The sequence below is a fragment of the Aedes aegypti genome, chromosome 2 (genome assembly GCF_002204515.2).
Source record: "Aedes aegypti strain LVP_AGWG chromosome 2, AaegL5.0 Primary Assembly, whole genome shotgun sequence".
In the NCBI taxonomy this organism is placed as follows: domain Eukaryota; kingdom Metazoa; phylum Arthropoda; class Insecta; order Diptera; family Culicidae; genus Aedes; species Aedes aegypti.
In genome coordinates, this window is record NC_035108.1 from 459,238,223 (window position 1) to 459,260,082 (window position 21,860).

Consider the following 21,860-nt stretch of genomic DNA (forward strand, 5'->3'; position numbering starts at 1 on the left):
TGTGATGGTTATACATGCATCCTACTAGGAATTATAGAACAAAATCACTCAACAGTGATCAATTTCACCCCATTTTACGGTACCAACATAATCCTAGGTTCTGATAATACCAGACAGGTATTGGACATAATTTTGGACAAAATTCTTTGGCAATTTCAGATGGTGTTGTCACGTTACCTCCCAGAATATGTACTAAAAAATAAAACTTTCTTTCAGTTTCCAACATAAATGTTTTAAGTTACTTTTACAAATATTCTAATGTTTTTTGATTATGTTTCTCGGCAAAATTTTTCGAAAAATTATTAATTGTTGATGGAGATGCTGAAATAATTCATTCAAAATACTCATCCCCTGTCAACAAAACTTGACCAATAAGTTGTATTGAAGGAATCAACTAAAACTTTGATATAAACCAAAGGCTAATTATTTGAAACTGATTTTGTGACGAACCATGTAAAATAGGCTACGATGGGGTGGAGGTGTCAAAAATCGCCCAAAAAATGCTACGTCATTTATGGACGCTGCCTTATCGATTTTTAACCAATAATTCGATGTAGGTATATGAAAATTTAGTAAATATTGTATTGCCAAAAACCTGAGCTCTGAATCAGGGACGCTCATAATATGAAGCCACGCTACGGCTATACTCAAACGAGTTCGTGAGTCCAAGTAGACATAAGGTACCCCGGGGCAAGTGGGACATAAAAAAACGATATTTCAAACAAATTCAAAACAAACATTATATTAACTGAAAATTCCACAATAAAAGCGTAAAAAGAAATAAAAAATGTTCAAAATATATCATTTTTAAGTTATTGATTAAAAGTTGCACATAAACTTTCAATAATTGACGAAAGTATAAATATGTTCTGTTATTGTTTATATGCATGGCAGAAAACCATCTCATGGGGTGGAATTGTTTTCCTTAAATACTAAATTTGGTAGAAATAATATATAAAATTCAATGAAAATATAAAAGTAATCGTTCTCATGATGCATCTTAAATTTCATCTCTGTCTTTGTTTAATTTTGAATTCGTATTTCAAAATTAAAAAAAATGAATAAATACAAGAATCAGTCCCTCTTATGCAATAACGTAATTTTTGATTGAATTTTTCGATAAAAATCATTTGTTTGAATGTTGTAATGCTACTCTATAAGAAAATGTTTGAAAAGTTTAAGAACACTTTTGTTTCTGGTGGTTGTTTTGATATGTTCCACTTACCCCGAGTATAAAGTTATTTCGGGGTAAGTCAGACCATCAAAAATTTCAAATGAAATAAAAACAAAATACCGGTTTATCGTTTGCAGCTTGGAATAATACTTAAAATTGATTTATAACACAAAACACAAATTATAAAATCTGTGAACCACGAAATGCACCTAAATGTAGGCAATAGGAAATTATATATTAGTTACAGTAACTCGCTTATTTTGATAAACTGAACTTGCTTATGGGCATTTTTTTAAATTATCGGACAGGTTTGGGCCGGAGGTTCTTCGATTTGTATGAAATTTTCACCAGAGGTAGAGCTCGTGGATACATTACCAAAAATGAAATTCAAAAAAAAATATAGTGGCCTATTTTCCCGGAAAACTCTAGATGCATTTTCACGATTTCCCTATATACCTCAAACTTTAAAAATTCATATCTCCTGAATTATGCATCGTAGGACAAAAGTCTTTTAGTGAAATCGAAAGGAAATTTTCTCAGCAATTCATTAAAAATATAAAAAGGAAAACATTTCCCGGAAAATGTTTCACCATGGAGAAAATTGTCGGAAAAATGGCGAAAAAACTATCGTCTGTATCATGAAAAATTTCGAAAAATATTTTTTGTGTCATCAATCTATACTTCAACTTTCGTCCATAGACGCCAAAGAGGTATCTTTTACCGTTTAGGCGCCAGAACTGAAAAACCGATGACTACCCGCACGCTTCCTATAGGAAAATGTGTTCTATTGTGGGCCTCATAACCGTGCGCTAACGGCGGCAGTAATTTACACGCATTGTAAGTGTAACACGGTAAACCATCCTTGCCTTTCCAGTCAGAAGAAGCTTTTCGTCAATCGCAGCACTCTCCATTGGTTTATTGGGTGTTTTGTATGTCCTTTATCAGCAATGTTATTTAGTATTGAAGCTAACAGCCTCTATGGGAGCCGCACGGGAAGTTCTTTTAACAATCAATCATTATGCTAACGTTTAAAGGATCAAATCTCAAGATCCACTTTCTTTGAAAACTTATCAATATTTATTAAATATGTTGTTTCGGCCCGGACGTCTTTCCTATGTTGTGTCTTTTACGATGCAACGGACGACAAATCAAACGAACGACGATAGTTTTTCCGCCATTTTTCCATCGTGAAAATTCATCTAGAGTTTTCCGGGAAAATAGGCCACTATATTTTTTTTTGAATTTCACTTTTGGTCATATATCCACGAACTCTACCTCTAGTGAAAATTTCATACAAATCGGAGAACCTTCAGTCCAAATTGTCCGATAATAAAAAAAAAATCCCCTTATATAATATTTTGATAATGGAATCGTTTCCGACTATAACGCTTTTAGCAAAAAAAGGCAGTTTACTTGTTTTTTTCAGAGTTGGAACTTTTGTGGGAGACGTGTTTTCAGTAAGATCAACCATGATCATTAGACTGATGCAAATTTTTAAGTTTTTGCTCCCCTATGCTTAAACGATGTCAATCATGATGGAAAAGATCCTCCCAAAATTTGAAGTGATTCAGAAGAAATTTGGTTGTGCACACGTTATTTGAAGTTTATATGGAAATTACTATGGAAAAGGCAAACATTTTGTGTTCAGTCCTCTTAGTGCTCGTTATAATAATCTATGGAAAAGTGAACACACTCCTCTCATGTGAAAACTTCCCAGCTACAACTTTGCCGAAGACCACATTTTTATGGGACGAAAGAATAATTTGTCATTATTGATTTCAAAGTCTAAACCATGCTGAAATGATCATTCAAAAAATTTCAAAGCAACACTGTCTTTTTGCTGTAGAACATAGTAGCCTGGATTACTTCGATCTATTCTACCCGCCAGGAGCACCACTGTTGCCTGCCGAGCAGTTGGTGCAGCATGCTACATGCAAACCAACTTTATGATGATGAATAACAATTTATCCTGACGTCCAATCAAAAAGTGGTCTTCGGCAAAGTTGTAGCTTAGAGGATTTCACATTAGAAGAATTTGTTCACTTTTCCATAAAATATTATGACGAAGAGATAGAGGGCTGAACACAAAAGATTTGCGTTTTCCATAGTAATCTCCATATAAACTTCAAATGGCGTGTGCACAGTCAAATTTCTTCCGAATCACTTCAAACTTTGGGAGGATGCTATTTACCATAATTAAAATCGTTTAAGCTTAGGGGAGCTAGAATTTCAAAATTTGCATCACTCTAATGATCATGCATATCACACAGCGCGACAAAAATGACATTTTCTCGTGTCTCAAGGAGCAAATTATGTGTCTCTAGTAGATTTGGGATTGCTGAATCTGATATTTTTTTCAGAAATCTTCCAGCACGTCACAATTGTTAGCTACAGGTCACCAAAGTTGTATAATTCTGATTTTATCGATGTTTAAATCAAATTTAAAGTATGATTTATCTAACTTTTTTATGATCCAATGAATTCGGCATGGAAAATGGAAATTCGATTTTCATTGCAGATATAATTTGGTGAAAATTGCACGATTAAATTCATATTAAATCGAGTTTTTTAACATGCTTTCAGTCTCCATACAAAATTCTTTCTTTTTTCTTATATGACAAAAAACAATACTTTTTTTAAATCATCAAACAATATCTTTTGAGCATCGAAAGTATCATAAACTTTGTTGATAAGTGTTGTTATGCGCATGAAGTTTGAATTTTGTGGCTAATAAGGCAAATAAGCTGGCAAACTTGCATGCAAATTGCTTGAAATAGTCAAATTTTCCATTTTCAACACGCAAAATCTCTATGATATTTTTGAAAACAACAATGGATTCAGCAACCCTTAGTTAAGTAAATAGCGGTATTTGTAGTGTAATTACTTATTTACGACCAAAAAATTTCGCGTAAGCTTACCGTTATTTTTGCCAAAACTCATTGTTCTTATTATAAAAACTATATGATTGAGAAGCACCATTTATTAATTGAATATGTTTAATCGGAATGTGTTAATTTGAACCTATTTTGAGTAGGATCATAACAATGCATAGTACCCCGCTGATCAATGGTACCCAGTACGTTTTATATGTTCGCTTGTTTCGAGTTTAGCCCAGGGCTAAAAATCTCTTTAATAAAGATAAAAAAAACATGAACAGTTTTTCTCAACAACATGGAAGAATTAGAGAGGTTTCAATTTTGAAATTTCATGCTCTTGCACAGTACAGTGTTCGCAGATTTTTATTTTTTTTTTTTTTTTTTGAGCTTAACGACAATTTACAACAGATGATTTTCAGCATATTTTCAGAACTTTCTAATTTTAGAAAAAAAAATTAAGTCATTCTCAAACTATGATTTTCTCAGCCAAGTCGTTGAACACGTTGTAAGCTGTGTATACTAGACTGCTGCATGTTTTGAAGTTTTCGCGTCCAAAATTTGAAGTGATTTGGAATAAATTTGGTTGTGCAAACGGCAATTTGAAGTTTACATGGAAATTACTATGGAAGAAGTAAACCTTTTGTGTCCAGTCCTCTTACTGCTCGTCATAATAATCTATGGAGAAGTGACAAATTCTTCTCATGTAACATCATCCTAGTTGCAACCAATATTCTCCTGACGTCCAATCAAAATGTGGTCTTCGGCAAAGTTGTAGCTGTAAGGATTTCACAAGAACAGAGTCTGTCCAATTTTACATAAAATATTATGACAAAGAGATAGAGGGCTGAACGCAAAAGATGGGCGTTTTCCATAGTAATCTCCATATAAATTTCACAGTCAATGCACAATCAATTTTCTCCGAACATTTAGAACTTTGAGAGGATGCTATTTACCAGAATAAAAATCGTTTAAGCTTAGGAAAGCCAATATTCATATATTGAAAGACTCTAATGTTTACTTTGGCATGATTAGTATTATAAACCTCGTATAATTTAGGTGTATCAAGGTGCATATTGATGATTTTTACAGCTCGATTCGAGATTGAATAATTACGACTAGTGCTTGAAAAATCAGCTGCGTAACAAATATTGCGCAACACCTTTTCATTAAGCAAATGCTTTGAGTTGTTAAATGAATCATCACTCAAGAATTTTCATAATTTGCTAAATAATGGTGGACTGTGCATCGACTTCTACGAAATTTAAAAAAAAAACTGTTATTGAAGGATCATTCAGTTGAAATATGCTGGAGAGTGATTTATTCATCTTTTGTTCAGGAAAAATGTTAGTTGGACACAACATGAAAATATATATTATCATACTAGTCTCAAGGTGAACTACAATTGCTATACGCACTTCACAGGTATTTCCGAAGCAAATCGATCGCGCACCAAAAATAAATTAAATCTGGTTGAGTTTTACAAAAAAATGACAAAACTCGTCACTTAACCATGTGGTCATTTATGGGGGGAGAGGGGGTGTCTGGCCAATGACCACAGTTTATACAAATTTTAAGATTTATGTAAGGACAAATGATAACGAGGAGGTAGGGGGTTTGGAATCCCAAGAAAAATAACCACGTGGTTAATGGACAGCCTCTATGGGGGACTTAAAGTTCAAAATACGATGTTCAGGACAAATAAATGGAACATAATAGTGACAATGACATATGCTTAAAATCAGCATGACTTTACTTGCGCAAGGTAAAAATTCATATAGAAAAATTAATGGTTTGCTTTGAAATCACAAAAAAAAGTGTTGGAAAGGGAAGGTGTTTGCTAGAATGTATTCTCAATTTATGAAAATGCACATAGTAGAATCGCAGCGATGCACAGTAGATAGATGTGTTAAATGTGTGGCACCTTTGAACTATTCTTTTGCTTTCATTTTTCCTCTGCATGACCCCCAATTACGATCAGTTAATCATACACTCCCCGTATCTTTACAGAGGCACTGCCGTTTAAAGCATAATGGCAACGTGCTGATCGAGATGGTCAACGGCGCCAAACAGTCACAAAACGTAACTGATACACGCAATTTGAAGAAAGTGAGAAAGCCATTTCAATCATTCGACTCAGTTTCACAGGATATCCCCGTTCAGCCGGTCACGCTGCACCCGATAGAGCTCGTACCCGAGGTGAGTCTAATCGTCCAGGACGTGCCACTTCTGCAACCTCCACCGTTGGCCATCATCCCCATTGAAAACTTAATCAGCAGTGGTGCCATCCCGCCGAATGTCACAATAGCTCCCGTACGAATGCGAACCCCACCAATGACCACAACGTTCATCAATCTGACGGATGATTCCTCCCTGGAGCCACCATCTTCGTTCCCGACGCCTATGCAAACCGACAGTGCCCCAACCAGTGATGCCAACACGGAAGAACCATACGAAGAACCGGCCACGACACACCGGATGAAACGATACCAGTGCGATGCCTGTCCATACGAAACCGACAGCAAGACCCAGTTTGCTTACCACAAGTCTTTCCACAAACCACGTGGTGATCCATATAAGTGTAACATTTGTTCATATAACGTAACTAAGAAGCACCTGTTAATACAGCATCAGAAGACACATCAAGAACGAAGTGTTCCCTCGACGAGTTCCAGTGGCCACCACGTGGCAAAGCCCAAAGTGAAACCAGCAGTCCCGGCTGCTGTAGGAATCGGTGAACTCTCGTTAGTGATGGGTAATGAGACCAAATCAACCGGATTGACTCCAGCCGACATTCTAGACCTGACGAAGAAAATCAGAGACGAAGTAAGTATCACACCAGCCGGTGGAACCATCACCGAAACTATCCACATAGACGAAAAGATCGTCTACTACTGTGCTTACTGTCCGGCTCGGTACTTGGACGAAAGTGAAATCGTCATCCATCAGAATCGCCACACCCAGGAGGAAAAGTACAAATGTGAACTCTGTTCATTCTCGACGTGTGACGAGTCCGGTGTCACAACCCACAGAAATGTCCATTCAGCCAACTATCGCCGAGGAACGAAAGAACTTCGGAAGCTGAACATTGAAAGCGATAAACACCCTCGAAGGAGGCTAATTCAGATAGGTGATGCCGAGAAGATATGGGTGGTTCAGGCGGACTACGAAAGGCTGCACAATATGCAAGCCGATTCGCCGGAACCGGAACCTGACCCTCAACCGCGTCGGTCAACCAGGTCTAAGAACAACAGTCCGTCCATTACCGCCGCCGTCACCGAGATCACCAAAGAGCCGAAAGTGTACAGCTGTGAGCACTGCGACTACACCGACAGTTCCGAGTGTTCCTTCAAGGACCACGTCAAGTTCCACTTTTCGGCCATTCTGTTCCCGAAGGTGAACAAGTACGCCGCCCTGGACCGGTCGGGGGAACCGTTCAAGCTGATCGCGACCGCCAAGGATGATCCGAAGGACGCGTTCGAGCTGAACTACGACGCGAAGGAAACGGCCAAAGCTGGCGCCATCGGCGAGTGCAACAGCACCGATAGGATTATCATTGAAATCTAGGCAAATAGTTGTGAAAATAGATGTAGCTTTAGCATTGAGGGCGTCGTACCGAGAAGACTGGCTGCGATTGGGAGGGGGTATTTATTGCCAGGCAGATAAGTTGGAATGTATCTAACTTGAAACTTGCCTTTAAGATATTTACCGTTTAAATCACGGTTTCCTAAAGTTTGTGATCATTTCGATTTGCTCCAATAAAATTATTTTAGGATGTTCCAAAACTTATCTTCAAAATCAAAACTATTATTTTTTGACAAAACATACAATCTTCTTCATTGATTTGGTCAAAATTTTGTACCTATAAAGTAAAAAAATTACAGTTAAGAAATTTTGATCAACAAAATGTGAGCGTCGAGTTTGAAGCATGTGTTCAGAATTTTGTTTCATTGGTTATTTCTTAAATCTACTGAAAGCTAGATCATACTAAAATCACCGATTTTCAGCTAAGAATTTAATTATTTTTCGACTTGTGATTTGAGCTTGCTCACACAAGGAACCAACCAGGTGACTGCACGGGACTAACAGACGCACTCAGTGAATAAGTGCTGGTGATCTTCTACTTTAGGCGACAATGGCGCCTGCCACGTTAGAATGGAGACCAATGGACCATCAACGCCGTCATTTGAAATTCTACTTTTGATTTCTCTTGAAACTCCTTTTTCGGATTCAGCTATTTGAAGAGGGTATCCTGGCGGAATTATTTTGAAAATTCGTAGCAAAATCTGAAGTAGAATTTTTGAAGGTTTTTTTCCAGACATGAATTTTGTCGTCAACTCCATGAATGCATACAGAGTTTTTTTGTTCCAAAGTTTTTGAAAATTTCTGCTACCTGCCACTCTTTCCCTTTTTTCAGTTTGAGTCGATCATAGATAGTTTGGAAGGTTTTGAATTAAAATACCGTATTTTTGGGGCAAATAGTTCACCTAAAATAGTGCGAACTTTTCATTATATTATCTTTAGGAATTGAAATATTATCTACTTAATTTCGGCAAAATCAGTACCTCGATGAATTCTATCAGCGTTTGTAATTGATTTTTTATGAAACAAGCTTGAAAAAACGATGCTGCTAGTAGACAGGTTAAAATTGAAAATGACTCACTCACAGTGGTATTCCCAAAATCATAAACTTTTTCTGTAGCATGTTAAAACATGCTTTTATCGGTATGGTGTCTAAGGATATTTTTTTTTTTTCAAATAATGTGGCGCATCGGGTGACCAGATTATTTAATCCGTAAAAATACGGTGTCTTTGACAAAGTTGTAAATCAATGGAATTGAAACAAGTATGCTGATTACATGAACTCTCCGTCTGATCACCCTACTGAAATACAACGTAATTTCATAAGAGGACTTCACAATATCATTTGATGCGAATTTTATAAAAAAAAAAATAGATTTTGATGGTTACATCAGCAGAATTATTTAAATAGTTAAAACATACAACTTTGTGGAACTGAATAGAGTTCTAAAACGCAAACAGGAAAAAATTGTCAATTTTTCATTGGAGGCAAATGGATGCAGATGAAACCTCCCTGGATCCAAACTACATTATAATCAGTTGAATATGCCAATGGTTTCACCTGAGTATCCAAACGAGTAAACTTAAATGTCATGGACCACTATTTCAAGCTCAAAAATGACCTGATCTGCTTTTCTATTCATTTTAAAACCCCATAATGATCAAGAAAGAAATGTCCTTTAATTATTTACATGTCATGCAATGTTATACATACCTAAATCGAAAAATTATTTAAAAAAAATATTAGTCTGGAAACTTATTTCCGGATTATAATGTTCTTGCTCACTCACAAAGCATGTTTGTAACATCAAAAGAACCGCAATCCTGACATTGTTTTCATTATATTCTGTGATAGCTGGAAAAAATGTCACTGAATGAAAAAATACCATCCTGTGAATTCTTAATGTTTTGAAGAAAGTTTGAAAAACATGGAATAGCTCTTCATAAATTAGTGCCTACATTCATAAAAATAATCAGCGCAATTATTCTTCTGTATTTTGACCAAGTTAGACGACATTGGCAATATAAGACATTAAAAAAATCCCAACATAGCTGTTTATATGATGTAAATAGTAAAAGTGAATTACATTTTTTAAATGCAATGGGATTTTAAATAGCATGAAAGATCAGATGCGGTCTTCCCAAATAACATTAGTCCAAACCGTTGAAAGATGTAACTGATTATAAAGTAGTTTGAACCAAGGGAGATTACCTTTACATTTATTTGCCTCCCTCATAACACAAAAACACCATACAAATTGTCATATTTTACCATAAATTGAACATAACTTTTCCTATATACGTTTTATAACCCTATTCATTTCCAAAAAGTTGGGTATTTTAGCTATTTACATAATTTTTTAGAACATTGTGACCATCAAAAATTATATCTTGAGGTCATTTTATGAAATTTCTTTGTATTTCGGTAGGGTGACCAGATGCACATAACATATGTGGAACTCAGAAGCCACAGCAAGTTGAAAAGTTGTACCCACTTTCAGCTGCTGGCGAGTGGTATATCTAGTATAGAAGACATCGAACTGTCATTGCCAACGGTAAACAAAAACCATATGATTCGAGCAGTAGACCAGTTGCTGCAAAGATTGCAGACATTAAGATCGGGAACGATGAAAAGCAATGTCTGACGAAAAAACACTTTTTTATATGTAAATGTTTTCCTTCATAATCTCCAATATTCATGTTTCATAACCACAGAATGTGATCTCATCGAAAATATTATTTCCTGTCAAAATAATTCCTGTTTACCACCGTGAAAAAGCTTTTGTTTTTTAAAATCCTTCCTTCATTCAGCTAAAAATGCTTTATGTTAGAAACAACATAGATAGCTTATACATTGACTCAATTATCTCGGATATGGGAGGCTGAAATCTAGTTAAAGCTAATTATTTCCATTCCCTTGGTAGCCACTCTTAATATATGTTATCTTTGATTCATTTCAATACAACACGCTAAACTTGTTCCGCTCAAAAATGAGTGCAGCGCATATTCTATGCAAACGGGGCTGTACAAAGTTTTGTGCAAACGGTGGTAAACGTAACTGAAGTAGTGAATTGCGCACAGAAGAGGAACGCTTGCGGAATTCGCTTCCATTTTTGTTTTGCTTCTAAAACAATGAAAAAATTCAAACTTTTAAGTTTTTTAGGGATTTTTTCATTTAAATAGCCAAAGCGGAAGCAAATGGGGAAAAACTTTCGCATTTGCGATCAAAAAAATCAAAAAAAAAATCCCAGAAAACTCCCCATCTTACCAACGGCCTACCTGCTTTGCTCATGTCCACAGTTGATCAGCAGATGTTTTCTCATTTCATTTTGTATGGGGAAAGTCATCTTACTGCAAATATATCGTAATCTTTAATCGAAAAAAACATTTGGTAGACGTGAAAGCCATAATCATAGCACACAACCGGCACCAAATATGTTTTCGAAAACAATTTTAATAAATAATTCGTTAGATGCATTTCGCCATACAAATATTGTCCGCGTTACCTTTTAGCGATTTTTCGTACATAGACACTAGCGCAAGTGCGTTACTGTGTGACAAGTAGCGAATCAGGGCATGTATATAACCCATTGATTGCTGCCGCGTGGGAGATGACTGACAGTTCCGTTTCCATCGATCTCCGCACAGCCGAAGGCTAACACTTGCGCTGCATAGAGCTGGCTTAGCGTGAATGTCGATTGATGTATTTGTGGTATAACTCTTTTGACATTTCGATGTCCTTATACCAACATGTAAATATTAAAGTGGGTATCACTTCTTGAGCTCGAATTCCACTTATGTTATGTGCCAGATGTATTCAACAAACTTATTTAAATTTCTACGTCAAAGCCACCATGCTTGAAAATCGTCGAATAAAAAAGTTGAAAGTTGCAGCGCCACCTGTGACAGGATTACGAACTAAATGTTCTGGTCACCCAATGCGCTATATAATTTGTCGATACCATCTACGTGCAGTGAGAAATAGCGTCAGAAATTTCATTGGGAAATCGTCAAATACTTTATTCTAGAAACGACAAAGATACCTTATACATTAGCTCGACTATTTCTGAAGTTATACCAAAAATTAGTTATTTACGTATCCTTCGTTACCCCCTCTGGATATATGCTATCTTTGTTTCATTTCAATACAATACTTTTTGAGTAGCTAGGTTAACCTTGGATAAAAATAGCGACCACTTTTATTTAAAGCTTTACACGTGAAATCCCTCTGCGAATGCCTCCCGACAGTGTTGCCAGTCTTCTCGCGAGTGGTATAACAGTGCCGCTCTATAATCATCCACAAAATACATGTATGAATGTAAAATGACCAGTGCACTTGTAAACAACACCTGAAAAAACTAGCTCGTAAGTAATTTCCTGTATTAAATAGCAAGGAGTGAAGGTTCTTCGTAGTTTGCCATTCAACCAAAATTGGAACAATGAGAAAATCTCAACCAAGTACAAATTGAGTTATTTTATGTTTAGTAACGAAATTTTTAGCCAAACACAAAGAAAATGCAAGCTTCCGTTAGTAACATTTCTAGAGCCAACATGGATCGCTTAATTAAATTCCTTACCCATTATATATTTATTCACGGGATGCAGTAATGTTTTTCGGGTTCTCATGAAACTCAGAATTGAGAATTGAATCCCACCCTATAACATTTACACACCGGTTCGGTTTTCTTGCGGCTGTGTGTAATCCGAAGCACTTATTTAAGTATCAAGCATTCGCACGTTTTGAAGGGATAACTTTGTTGCGATTATTTAGAATAGCTTCGGCTTAAGACTATAGTTTTGTTTCACCGCGCACATATTTTACAGAAGAAAAAAACAAAAAACTAATCTAACAAACGAAACGCTTTCACACGATCGCATTTGATGCGTAGTTTGCATGCAAAAAGCTAGTATTATACCTAAAAATGTGTTTTTTTTTATTATTTTAAATAGTACTCATCATCATTAGAAATAGAAAAAAAAATCAGAAATAAAAATCACGATGAATTCCATTTTACCAGTAACTATTAGGACCACAATCGGAGCCAAAGTGTAATCAATCAAAATTATTTAACTACATATAAGATTTACGGCTAGCGATAGAGGGAAATTTAGGGTTTAAGCCAGAAATCACCGGTACGTACTGCTGTAGCGAGAGTACTTTCGTTTGAATATGTAATATAGAGGTAAGTTTAGGGCCAAGCATTATAGATGAACGAGAATCGGAAGCAAATCGATTTGCACCACATTTTCAGACCGAGTAGTTTTCAATATTGTACCGCGCATACATGCTTGTAAATATTTGACCTTAGTTGGTAGTATTTGTTGTTGAATTTGATTTATAGGAACATGGCGTTAAATAAAGTAAATGGTTATTTATTTGGGAATTGGAGTTTACTTTTTCCGAAACTACCCTTAAGTGTACCACACAATATATCAATTGAGAATTTAAATGAGCTGGTGAAAATAACTGGATTTCGAAATTGGAGGACTAGCAGCCATTTAGCGCTTTTTGGAATGGCGATCGCTCGTTTGTTCTAACATTCCAACTTATCGCCTTTCTTGTAGATCCTCCAGGAGATTACTCAGTAGACCTTCTAGCTTCAGGGCTCTTCAGCAACATTTATCATCGTATAGCGAGTTATATCATTTTTGAAACTCCCCATACGATTTGCGACCCTACTGACGATGGCCTAAGAGCATCTTTAACGAGAGCGACTAAAGACTGGAACTCGCAAAAATTGGTCAACTTCATGTTGATATGTTTCTATTGAAAATGCATTGAAACAAAACCTGAAATGCTGTATTTGAAGGTTGAGTGTATATACAATGGGCCGTATGAATAAAATGTAGTAAAGTTGAGTTTACTACATTATCGGTAGTAAACGCTATATGTGGAACACGAGTGGAACATGTTAGTGTCATTTCTCTTTCTACACCTTTCGAACATACAACAAACAACGCGTTGCTATGAAAAAAGGTAGCATTTACTACAAAGCTACTGGTAGTTAGCTTCAGAGGTTGCTACTCATTCTTTGAAATTGTTGAAATGAATGTAATAATTAAAATTTGAGTAAATATCATGGGAAAGCGATGTCAGCTTTGATATTTCGAACGGTATTTTGAGATTTCCGTAGAAATTTTGATATTTCGAAAAGAATTGTGAGATTCCGGTAAGGAATTTTGAATTTATTTGAGAGATCTGGTATTCTTTCTGGTGTTAGAGAGCCTAATTCTCAGCTTAGTGTTCTTATGAGTACTTACACAGTTTTTAACTGAGAGCTTTTTATGTCAATTGACCATTTTTCACGTGAATATCGTGTGGCAGGTACGAAGATACTCATTACGATAATTATGTTCAATCTGGCATTACGATAATTATGTTATTTCATAGGAATTCTCGGTTGTTGGAAGGATTTCAGTAAAGTAATTCTTCAGTAAAGTAATTCCTAATTTTATATAAGAATGACTGACGGACTGACATCCCAAATTCTCTGATTTCCTTTGGAATTCTGTAATCCCTATAGTAATTCTGGGTTTCCGATAGGCATTCTAGATTTGTTATAACAATTCTGGGATTCTTTTGGGAATATTGTAAATCCGGTGTTTGATCTGGCTATTAATCTTTTGAAATATATCGGGTTTCAAGACGTTATTTCTGTAAGAATCTCTGAGATTTCAGTGAGATTCCTGCAAACTCTGGTCCGAATCTTCGGAATTCTTGTAAACTTTAGATCCCTTTGATTCCCAGTTCCGTTGGGATTTCAGAGGAAATCTTCAATTATAGTATAAACTTTTGAATGTCTGAATGTAAAAATGTAAAAGAAAATCCTTAAGTCAACCACTATTGTGAGAATTTATTTTTATTTCTAAGAATTCCAGGGATACTACCAGGAAACCTACCGAAATAATGAGAATACCATAGAAATACTAAGAATTCCATATCCATCATCGGAGTTCAACATGCTGTTTTTTTTATTCACAGAGGAAGCTCAAAATTCTACCGTTTCATCAAATTCTCAGTACTGGAATCTTGAAAATGTTAGAAACTTTATAATTCCACAATAGGACCCTAAAATTTCTAATAAAATCTTGTTTTTATTTAACAAGATGAAAGAGCATGTTATTGCAACCACTTCAGCAATTTTTCCTGTTCAAATAACGGTTATATCACAATTAAAATTCAATTTAAAAAATATGTTCAAATTTGAACCTTGACACTTTAGATCATGTTTGACATTCACTGAGTCGGCAAAAACCACAGGGGCTCATCTTTTTAACACTGGGGTTGTTCCTAGTTGACATTTCGGAAGGAACACGGAAAACAAAATGCACCCAAATATACACCAAGAGGTGTGACAAAATCTCAAAAATCAAAGAAAAAAATGTTTTTCGGCCATAAACCAACGAAAAATATTAAAAAAAAATGAGTAAACATGTGTTTCTGGCCTAAATTTAATCGTTTGGTACTAAAATTAGGACAGGGCTTTAGGGCCCTATTACAGAAAAGTGATAAGTGAAGGAATTTATTACGTGGAGTCCATGGTGCCATTCTTAGAATATTAGAAGATACCTTGGTAAAAATTCCTTAGAAATTATCTTTTGATCTCTTAGGTATATCCTTGAAACCAAAACTTCCAATTTTGCTATACCGGGTACTCCCGTTGGTTTGACCACATTTAATCTGAACACTTTTTAATTTGTACCCCGCTAATTTGCATATCGTTCAGATTAAAAATCTGAATCTAGGGTGACTAGATGTTCAAATTAAAAATGAACCCCGATGGTTTGCATGAGGTACCGTTCAAATTAACGGGGGTGCACGGTAATACAAATCTTTTGAGCTACGAACGTTTTTAAATTGTTGTATAATTCAAAACCATTTTTTTATTATTGAAGGCGTTGAAAAGGGAATTTTCTTATAGATTTTCTGCAGTTGCGCCACGTTTTGTAAATCAGCAAAATGTGACTAATGAATTTCATTGAAAAGAATCTGTGATAATTTCTTTTGAAAGCAGCAATTACTATAATGAATTATTCAAGAATGGGCATTTCACTGAAACTTCAATTAAGGGTTAGTTTAACAAAACAAGTAGTTTCAGCTAATTTACCTCTGGTCATACAACCATATATTTTATAAACAATTTAATTGAAGCATCTTCAAAATTGCCTCCGGGATATCAATTTTAAAAATATGTGAAATGTATTGTATGCTTTCTCGCAGAAGTATTACCAATTATTCAATGTATTCTAATTGTTAGTTAATATTTCAACATTATTATGGCATTTTTTTTAAATTTTTGAAATGTGTCACCTATGATTTTCAAAAAGAATCGTTCATGTTTCACATAAACTTGATACGCTGATAAAATGCTGAACAATGCATAACGGACGCTCAATAATGGATCATTGAAAGTAGTTTTTGTCAGTGCTCACCGCATGAAAACAAAGGCACCACTGTATATGGGATTTAATATTGTGACAGCATTGCTGTTCTGTCAAACACACAAGACTACGGTGGCGCTATCTATGCTTTCCATATCGGCCGTTTTGGTTATTTTAATGATCCATTGATAGTTCGCCAAAGGCGCTATGAGGCCACGCTACGGTTCCGGTCGTAAGTTCTAATCGACACCGGAGACCCAGAAAGACGCGTTCGTGGTGAATTCCGATCAACTGTGCATTGCATAATTATTTATTGCGACGCCAATCTTGAAAAATTCTTGAAATGCTTGTAGATCGTCGCAGCTACTTCAAATCGTAATGGTGCCTTCTGCGCAATTATTCCTGATTGTCAAATAACGTCTGAAAATCCAATCTCCTATATCTTTCTTACAAACCATACCATAAAAATAGCGTTCTGTGAAATTTAAGGCTTTCTCGGTGGTGATTTAAAGGTTGCTCAAAGACAATGTAGGTTTGTATGAAAATTACAATGGAGATTTTTTGAAAAAAGTTCTCAACACGTTGACAAATGCGATGCAAATCATAGTCGTTTTCACTCCGGATAATCGAATCACTAAAAGAAAAATTAAAATCTGCGCTAAAAAAACTTAAATATTATCTGGTTTTGTTGTTTTATTTATGTGTATTTATTACCATTAGGCATCTTGAGAAAAAAAAAAGAATTTTTTGACCTGCATACACAAAATAAACCTTTTTCAAACCCACCCCCCTCCCCTTTTCTAACCTACGTCCAAAACTGATAATCATCCATATTGTATATTGCAATACCAAATTATCACAATTTTTTGCATAAAAACTGAAAAACAAGAATATCTATATAAATAAAAATGGAATGGTGTTTGTATGTCACGAAATGGCTTACGAACGGGTCAACGGATTTGAATGATTCTTTCTCAGTTTTGTTCGTCAGGGGTTCCGACGTGTTCGTGTGTATAAAAATCCCAGGATATTCACCGGGAAAGTTGAAAAAACGAGCGCGAACGAAACTGTCATTTTATATGGGACGATCAAAAGCGTTTTTCAACAACCTACTTGATGGCAAGACGAAGTTTGCCGGGACCACTAGTCAAAAATAAACTTCGGATAATCGAGTCAAAAATTCCACATAATTGAATCCCGGTTATCGAGTTGCCGGATAATCGAGTCCGACTTGTATTATCTATTATGTTCCAATACAAATAGCACAAAACTATTTGTGCCACACATTTCACCGATATGATAATTATTTTTACCAGTGTAGTGGATGTCCACCGGAATCCCAAAAGCCTAAACACGACAATACGAGAAAACACTCTCTTGATCTAGAATGATTATAATAATGAAAGTTTTTTATCTCTTTTGGGTCCTACCTTGACTGATTCGCTCCCAAAACGATAATTCGTCCGCTGTGCTCATGTCGTCATGATTATCGTGCTCTGCAAGATGAATCCACGTAATGCGATTATCTGAAAATGTCGATATACCGTCGCAGTGATAATAAAAATCACCAAATGTTTCAGATTTAGCAAATTTGAAATATTTCGTCCTTGAAGAACGAAAAAATCCAAGCCTACTTGAATTTTGACGTTGCGTTTAAATTGCGCGCATATCTTCTGAGCGCCGCAATATGTTATCCGAAAGCAATGTCAAACCCAATCATGGTTTCAAAACATTCGGAACAAAATATTTATTTTCACCGCTTAAGTGAAGTGATGTATGAAATGGAATGAGATCCAATGGTAGAGAATTCATTTATCTAGCCAAGGGGTCATGCACAAATTACGTCACACTCCAAGGGGAGGGGGGAGGGGGTCAAGCCAGGCGTGACAAGCCTTACAAAATTTTCTAAGAACTCATACGAAAAACGTGAACAAGGGGGGGGGGGGGGTTGAAAAAGTCGAAATTTTGCGTGACATAATTTGTGTACCATCCCCAATGGTATTTTAAAAGCAGAGCGGTGAATATCCCGAAACGTGTTTTATTCTAGTGCAAAAAATGCTCAGGCGAAAGTTCCAATGAAACTAACCTCACATATCCTGGTTTTCCAACCTCAAACTAGTGCTCCTACCAGCCGGATCTAAACTTTTGTGAAATTAGTAGAACAATATAAAAAAAACAAACGAATGTAGAACATAGAGCATGGATATTTCTACCTTTTCCACTTACCCGTTTCACTGTGGACCGTCTTTTATCAAGAAAATAAAACTTTTTCCCCCACAGAGTCATGTGATGATTGAGTGAAAATTCAAATCTTTTATCCACTGACTAGTTGCGCTACCAAAGTATTTATAGATGGCTAACAGTATGTTGCTTTTCTCGATTGGAGGTGTATACGTATACAGGCGTATACAAATTGCAAACAAACTATTTGTGCCACACATATTACCGATATGAAAATTTTTACCAGTGTAGTGGATGTCCACCGGAATCCCAAAAGCCCAAACACTACAATACGAGAAAACACGCTCTAGATCTAGGGATGGTTCAAATATTACGTAACGCAAAATTTGTTAATTTTCGACCCCCTCCCTCCCCCACGTAACAGCATTTGTATGAGAAATTTTAAATTTTTGTATGTACCATAACACTAGGGAAGACCCCCTCCCTCCCCCTATTGCGTTACTTGCGTTATTTGAACGACCGCTAGAATGAAATACACTGAGAGCAGCGCTGCGGTAAAAAATACCATGTTGATGGTTTAAATTAAATGCACGACTCCACTTTATTTGTTCAGACTACACATTTTTACCATGGCGATAGCATATGAGTCAATCAGTCAAAATTACCACGTTCAATTGTAATCTCAATAACAACTAAAAGTTAAATCTTCAACCATCGGTTGCATTTAAAATTACAACAGCCATGTGTAGGGATTATGAGAAAAGGATAAGAAAAATAGATGAACAAGAAACGGTGCCAAGCGAATGATGATTTCAAATGAGTGATGTTGTTAGATGTTTAGCAAGTCGTAGTAGGCTGAATAATGAAGGTGAAAATTGAATCAGTTTGTTGATTAATTTTGTACGGAATAAACGTGCTTCGATTTGTGTAAAAAATGCGTCTTATTAAGTTGTGAAAAGAATTTATAATTTAAATAGGAAAACAAGAAAAACGCACTAATCAAAGTACGATCACTACACCATGTAGTAAATTTTACTACACGGATGTAGTAATTTTAAAGGCAACCGATGGTTGAAATTTTAACTGCATTTTGTTGTCCTTTCTAAAATGCAAAGAGGACAATCATAGTTCACGCAAAATGCATCGAAAATTGAAAATTTCTGGAATTGTTCGCCTATTATCAATGCTTGTAAACGTTCCAAAAATTCATAAATTTCGTTGCATAAACGTGAACCACGACTTATGTTACAATTAGCTTTTCAGTTTTATTCATTATTTATTTATTGCGACGATCGTTGACCCACAAGGGAACATTAACGGCTGCGCGAGTACCTTCTCCGAATTTTCAATTGCTATTCATCTCAATGTCAGACCTACGGGATGCTGAAATACTCCAATGTCCAGTTTGGAATTTGAACAAGGCCTATTCATCATGTTTATCATCAAATCTAATGCCTAAATAAAATCGAACAAACGTATGTTAATAAAATGAATGGGCTTCGTGGCCGTGCGGTTCGTGTCGTCAGGCAATGAGCGCATTGTGTCATGGGGTGTGGGTTCGATTCCCGCTGCAGCCATTGAAACTTTTCGTCAGGAATGTTTCTCGGCTGTACCATTGGAGCATGCTTGTCCGTTGTCTAGTGTTAAGTTACAGTCTGTGCAGCTAAATGGCTGAAGACGGTGTCCGTGTCTTTTTTTTTTTAAATATAATCAAAAACTTACCAAACAAGCCAATGCATTGTTTCAGGTTAAGTTTCTGAAAAGCAGATTTCAAAAACGCACACAACTGTAAGAAAACAAAAGCTTGATGAAGTAAACGATAAACCATTTCTTGATTCGACAATATTCATGGAAAACTTAACTTTATCTAGTTTTTTATAAACATCGTATACAAAAAACTGCCGCAATGTAGCTCTTAAACATTGATAATTACATTTTCTCTGCAAAAAATGACGTTTCTCAAGAAAAATGTATGCTCGGATCGGTTTGTATACAGGACTACATAAAATTCTCATTTTTACCATGGCCATGGTAAAAGTGAGCAAATTTGTGGTTCATAATAAAACTACATGTAGTTTTGTCAGCTAAGTGGTTGTATTGCAGTCAACTAGCAAACTGTGGTTAAAAAGGTAGATTTTTTATTTGACAACATAGTAATTTCTGTTGGAGTGAGCAATGATTGTGCCTCGTATGCAAAGCGGCAACACTGAATGTGTAGAATTTGGAGAATGAGGCTGCGACGCATGCGCCAGTAGGGCAGGCGGCGAGCGCGCCAAATGTGAGCGAAGAAAGGGAGAATGGAAAGTTTGCCATTCATCCGTAATGTGATGTTCAATCCGTTCAGACGTGTTTATTAAAGTTCTCTTGCGTACAGTAGTCAAGTTGTAGTTGTTTCTTTCCTACCGAAATCCTGGTTCCGCGTTCCGCTTCGGTGACCCTGTTCTGCGTTGTGGTGTGTCCACCTCTGCCCAACAGGTTATTGGCCCAGCAGTGCCGAAGGGAAGGTTCCGGTTTGCGTAGGGAAAAGGTTGCGCGAGAGTGAAAGTGATCACGCCGTGTGTGAGTGTGTGTGCGTTGATTCTCCGCGGTGGTGATTTTGCGAGGACAAAATGGCGGATGTGAACAAATTTGCGTTTGCCAGGTTGAACAATCACAACTGGCAAATATGGAAGTTCCGGATGGAGATGCTCCTGACCAGGGAGGAGCTGTGGTATGTGGTCGGTGATGCGAGGCCGGCTGTAGTGACCGATCAGTGGACGAAGGACGATCGAAAAGCTCGTGCCACTATCGGATTGTGTATTGACGATAATCAGTTCGGTTTGGTGAAGGAAGCAAACAGTGCAAAAGCGTTTTGGGACCAGTTGCGTGGTTACCACGAGAAGAACACGGTAACGTCGCGTGTGTCTTTGTTGAAAAGATTGTGCTCGTTAAATCTCGCAGAAGAAGGTGACCTTGAGAGTCATCTGGTGGTGTTGGAAGATTTGTTCGACCGTTTGACGAATGCAGGCCAACGGCTAGAGGAGTCGCTGCGGATTGGAATGATCTTGCGTAGCTTGCCTGATTCGTATGGGGGTTTGGTGACGGCGTTGGAGAGTCGTGCCGATGCGGACATCACGATGCAACTTGTGAAGTCAAAGCTGATCGATGAGTTCGAACGTCGGAGGGAGCGTTCCGGCGAAATGAGTGTAACGAAAGCTATGAAAAGTGTGATAGTGCAAAATGAAGTGCAAAGCGTGGGTGGACTCGGCAATAGAGAACCAGTGAGAAGATGCTTCTTTTGCGACAAGCCTGGTCATTTGCGTCGCAACTGTCGTTCGTTTATGCTAGCGAAGCAGGAGCTAGAACGAGAGTGTAAAGAGAAGAAGAAGAAGCCGGACGACAGAGTGCGTGTGAATCAAAATGTGAAGCAAGTGAAAGACGAAAATTGTGGTGCCAGTAATGTGTGCTTTATGGCTGGAGTGGATCAGCAAAAGTGCTGGTACATTGACAGTGGAGCGAGTCGGCACATGACGAGCGACAGAAACTTTTTCAAATCGCTGAAAGAAGAGAAAGGCCCAAGTGTAGTGTTAGCGAACGGTAAAGTGGTTACCGCCGCTGGTTGTGGCGAAGGTGTTGTGTATGGCGTGGACGGAAACGGAAGCAAAGTTGAAATAAAGCTTACCGACGTG

At 36.8% G+C, this 21,860-nt stretch overlaps 1 protein-coding gene across 6 annotated transcripts in view; it reads left to right on the plus strand.

Annotated features, from left to right (window-relative positions):
- Positions 1-9,694, plus strand: part of LOC5565895 — a 108,496-nt gene extending 98,802 nt beyond the window's left edge. For all 6 annotated transcript variants that reach the window (XM_021848135.1, XM_021848138.1, XM_021848139.1 and 3 more), the window contains exon 6: positions 6,058-9,694. In XM_021848135.1, coding sequence (XP_021703827.1) covers positions 6,058-7,614 — 1,557 coding nt within the window. In that variant the 3' untranslated portion in view covers positions 7,615-9,694. The remainder of the gene's footprint in view (positions 1-6,057) is intronic.
- Positions 9,695-21,860: the final 12,166 nt, after the last annotated feature.